Source organism: Macrobrachium nipponense, chromosome 27 (assembly GCF_015104395.2).
Source record: "Macrobrachium nipponense isolate FS-2020 chromosome 27, ASM1510439v2, whole genome shotgun sequence".
Classification (NCBI taxonomy): domain Eukaryota; kingdom Metazoa; phylum Arthropoda; class Malacostraca; order Decapoda; family Palaemonidae; genus Macrobrachium; species Macrobrachium nipponense.
This window is the reverse complement of record NC_087216.1, coordinates 17,687,728-17,692,727: the sequence shown is the minus strand read 5'-3', so window position 1 is coordinate 17,692,727 and position 5,000 is coordinate 17,687,728. Positions and strand designations below refer to the sequence as shown.

General features: G+C 40.7%; 1 protein-coding gene across 1 annotated transcript in view; it reads right to left on the bottom strand.

Annotated features, from left to right (window-relative positions):
* Window positions 1-2,868: 2,868 nt before the first annotated feature.
* LOC135200554 (uncharacterized) overlaps window positions 2,869-5,000 on the bottom strand; it is a 3,401-nt gene continuing 1,269 nt past the window's right edge. The window contains exon 4 of the mRNA XM_064229190.1: window positions 2,869-5,000. This exon is cut by the window's right edge and continues 121 nt beyond it. Within this exon, the coding sequence (XP_064085260.1) occupies window positions 3,642-5,000 (1,359 nt within the window). The 3' untranslated portion in view covers window positions 2,869-3,641.

The following is a 5,000-nucleotide window of genomic DNA, read 5'->3' as shown; positions in this document are numbered from 1 at the left end:
CAAGAACTGAACAAGGAAGGACCGCAAAGGACACAAGAACTTTCTACTCATCTACCCTGAATTGTTCGAGGGGATGGTCGAAAGGCTGACGCCCATTTTGAAGAAGGACACGAATATGCGACTTGCACAGGAGGTGGGACTCAAGTTGGCGGTCACTCTCCGCCACCTGTCAAGTGGGAACGACTATACAAGCCTCCAATACAGCTTCAGAGTCTCCAAGAGTTCCATATGCCGGTTTATCACATTAGTCTGCCAAGCCATTATCGACACATACAAACCAGAAGTGATGAAGTGCCCAAAGACACCAGAAGAATGGAACAACGTAGCAAAACGATTCCCCTCAAAGTGGAACTACTTCAATTGTGTGGGAGCCCTGGATGGGAAGCACGTCGCGATCAAGAAACCCAAAAGTGGAGGATCACTGTACTTCAATTACAAGAAGTTCCACAGCATCGTCCTCATGGCCCTCTCCGATGCAAAGTAAAGGTTCCTGTTCGTTGACGTCGGTGCAGAAGGAGGTGCTGGGGATGGAGGAACCTGGCAGAAGTGCAACCTGGCCAGGGCTATCACAAACAACCGAGCACTCCCACAAGACAGAAATCTGCCCAACGACGACGAACCCATCACCTTCCACATAGTTGCCGACGATGCCTTCGCTCTCAAGTCATGGATGATGAAGCCCTACTCCCACCAATCACATGATCCCACCGAACGACTATACAGCTACAGATTATCTCACGCTCGTCGTGTGGCGGAAAACACATTCGGCCTGCTGCAGATGAGATGGCGAGTCTTCGGGACAACGATGTAACAGGATGTACAGGTGTGCAAGAAGATAACTTTGTGCGCATGCGTCATGCACAGCCAGGCACTGCAACGCTACCCATGTGCTGGCACCGACGTCGAGCATGAGGACCAACACCATAACGTCGTACCAGGTACTTGGAGGCAGGAGTCGCTGAACCTCATGGAACGACTCAGGACAAGAAGGGGACCGAACTACACACGTCGAGCGAAGGCCGTCAGAGATTACCTGGCCCAGTACTACTCATAGTATGCAGGCGCAGTGGAATGGCAAGAGCGAATGGCGTTTCCTCGAGGACGACCAGCTACTGACGACTAGAGGACCCAAAGAACTCTGTAATAAAAAATAACTCAACCAATGTATATAATTGTAAATAAAGATCATGATGTATTTTTCAATGTTTTATACTCCCATACTTTTGTATTGTCCTAAGAACTAATAACAATGTTAATATAATAAAGAATATTGGAATGATGATTGGTACATATAAAAAATGATGTTGGATAATAATTAACTGAAAGTAATAATAACATAATTCATAATAATGAGACAAATGAGAAGCAAATGATGGACATAAAAAAAATACTTATACTAAACAAACATGAAAAGCATAGAATGTAAGTAAATGAACATGAAAAGCATAGAAAGTAAGAAAATGAACATGAAAAGCATAGAATGAAAGAAAATGAACAGAAAAGCATAGAAAGTAAGAAAATGAACATGAAAAGCATAGAATGTAAGTAAAAAAACAAGAAATGCACAGAATGTAAGAAAATGAGTATGAAAAGCATAGAATGTAAGAAAATGAAATTGGGACTTGGTTTATATCTTAACATTTTCAACTGCAAATATATATTATCAACTAAGGTCAATATGTCTTTAGTCTGTTACTGATTTTTCATTGTTCCCCTGTTAATAACCATGTCCAGTCAATGTTAATTTTTGTGTCTTTATCATTTGTATGTGTTCATGTTCATTTGATCATGTTCTCAATATTATATTATTGTTCTTTACCTTGTATGTTATTATATCATTTGATGGCCATATTTATTTCATGTTACATTTCAGTTTATAGTTGAAGTTATTTTCCGAGTTCTATTTATTTCATATTTCATATATCATATTTCATGTTAGATTTCCTGTTATATTTCTTCATGTTATGATTCTTTATGACCATGCTTTTTCATTTTTCAATTTCATTTCACCCAATCATATCATCATATATATTGTCATGATATAGAAATTAAGCATAAGGAAAATGTAAATGCAGCACCGTTCAACTTTAACGGTCCACGCCAGCCACCGCCAGCGACATGGCACGCTTTTGGTGCGCTTTTGCGCGGTTTCTTGCTGTCCCATGCCGTAACAGCCCGCAATACAAAAGTTCATAGGTGTAAACCTACCCTTACAAACGATCTTCTTTATGACTTCTTTTCCTCTCTGAATCTCTGTCCCAAGAGTTTTTGGTCCTTGGTACATCCTACCTTATAACGTATTTTGTATTGCTATAGATCACTCTACACCGTCATAATAGTATTTCAAAAGATATCTTCTAACTTCACCTCCTTGTTTCCATTTGTCCATTCTTAATTGGATGAAGATTATAGTCTTTATTGCCACTTATATTACCAGAAAAAATGTATTCTTTCAGATTCAGAAAAAGGAGAATTATATTTATGAAGCAGTTATAATTGACTATTATTCGAAATACTGTTAAAAAAGATTAATATTATACACAATTACTATTTTTCACAGCCTTTGAGAGGTTTTTCAACCCACTTAATTGTTATAACAAATGTGGCCAAAGCTTTTTAAACTAACAAATCACATGCGGCTTCTGAAATCTTGTTACAGTAGTATATGATTTATCTGAGTAACCCAGTGGTTTCTGGCAGCAATTACTTAGTCTAGTTTTTGCTAAATTACTGAGAAACCGTTTTGCTTTACCTCAAACTCTGCCATTATATATACCAACAGCAGATGATAATTATCACAATCAGTTACTAAAGCAGTCTTTGCTTGAAACAGATTTGAAAAAGGAAAATCAAGTACAAGTTGTCGTATGGCGATTTTTATTAACTGCAAGTCCAGCAAGTAACAAATAATTGTCTTATTGGATACATCAAATTCATTAAAACTAAGATATCACAATGAGAGTGGGTTAGAAAGCACGTGGGTGGAGAGAGTTCAATCAGTTCTTGAAACTGTGATTATGACTAGCTTACACAACAGACACACTCCTGCCGTTACTACCATTTGTGTATTGTGTGTTATCAAAACTGGTAGAATCAGAATTGATAGTAACTCTGGACGACAACTCTCCTCCAGACCCAACAGTAGAGGATAATGTGTCTACAACTCCACCGGAGAATACTCCACTGTTAGTGATTTCTCCACCAAAGCTTACGTTGCCTCCAAAGCCTTGATCTTGGAAATTCTGAGATCCGGTGAAATCTTGAGCTTGGGAAGAGTGTACTGCATCACTGAGCTCTTTGTTTAGGCAATTTTGTCTGTTAGCAAGTGCTGAACCTCTGTTGGAGTCTTGATTGAAGGTTGTTTGAGAAAGAGTGGAATCTGTGTTCAGGAAATTTTGGTTTCCACGAAAATCTTGGTTTTGAAGATTCTGTTGGCTGCTGAAGCCTTGTCCCTGGATGTTTTGAAAGTTGCTAGCCCCCAAGTTTTGCGTTCCTCTACCAAATGCTTGACTTTGGGTCTGAGAATTAATATCTCCATCAAAACCAAAGTTTGGATTATCTTGCAAATTACTAAACTCTTGGGTCTGGAAGTTCTGGACATCACTTAATTCTTGGTTTTGGAAATTCTGAGCACTGTTGAATTATTGGCCTTGAGGACTCTGTTCTGCATTAAATCCTTGATTTTGGAGGCTTTGCAAGTTACTTAATCCAAGAGTCTGTGAACTCTGGAAGTTGTTGGAGGCTTGGTTTTGTGGTTTTTGAGAGCTGCTCAAACCTTGGGTCTGGAAGTTCTGTGAACTGCTCACGTCTTGGTTTCCAAAAGTTTGACGACCTTCAGGGGTTTCATTTTGTTGGCCAGCAATACCTTGATTCTGATTTTGGTTTTGAATCTGTGCATTGCTAGAACCTTGGAGTGAAGAATCTCTGCTGTTTCCATATCTTTGGCTTTTTGTCTGGAGGTTAAGTGACTGCTGGATTCCTTGACGGTTAGCACCTCTTTGGGAGTTCCCAAATCTCTGGCTACCACTCTGGATGCTGGTCAATGACCGTTGATTTCCTTGACTGTTAGCACTACCTTGGGAATTCTCGAATCTCTGGTCATTACCCTGGAAGCTGGTTAATAACTGATGATTTGCTTGATTATTAGCACTACCTAGAGTGCTCACGAATCTCTGGCTACCACTCTGGAGGCTGGTCAATGGCTGTTGCTTTCCTTGAATATTAGCACTACCTTGGGAGTTCCCAAATCTCTGGCTACCACTCTGGAGGTTGGTCAATGGCTGTTGTGTTCCTTGAATATTAGCACTACCTTGGGAGTTCCCAAATCTGTGGCTACCACTCTGGAGGCTGGTCAATGGCTGTTGCTTTCCTTGAATATTAGCACTACCTTGGGAGTTCCCAAATCTCTGGCTACCACTCTGGAAGCTGGTCAATGACTGTTGCTTTCCTTGAATATTAGCACTACCTTGGGAGTTCCCAAATCTTTGGCTACCACTCTGGAGGCTGGTCAATGGCTGTTGAGTTCCTTGAATATTAGCACTTCCTTGGGAGTTCCCAAATCTCTGGCTACCACTCTGGAGGCTGGTCAATGGCTGTTGAGTTCCTTGAATATTAGCACCACCTAGGGAGCTTCCATATCTCTGGCTACCACTCGGAAAGCTGGTCAATAACTGCGGACTTCCTTGAATATTAGCCCCACCTAGGGAGCTTCCATATCTCTGGCTACCACTTTGGAAGCTGGTCAGTGACTGTTGATTTCCTTGAATATTAGCACCACCTAGGGAGTTCACAAATCTCTGTCCACCACTCTGGAAACTGGTTAATGACCGTTGATTTCCTTGACTGTTAGCACCACCTTGAACATTCGAGAATCTCTGGCTACCACTCTGAAAGCTGGCCAATGACTGTTGATTTCCAAAGGTGCTTGTGGTGCCAGATCTTTGTTTTCCAGCCTGGAAACTGTTAAAAGATTGTTGATTTCCAAAGTTTCTGAGACTGCC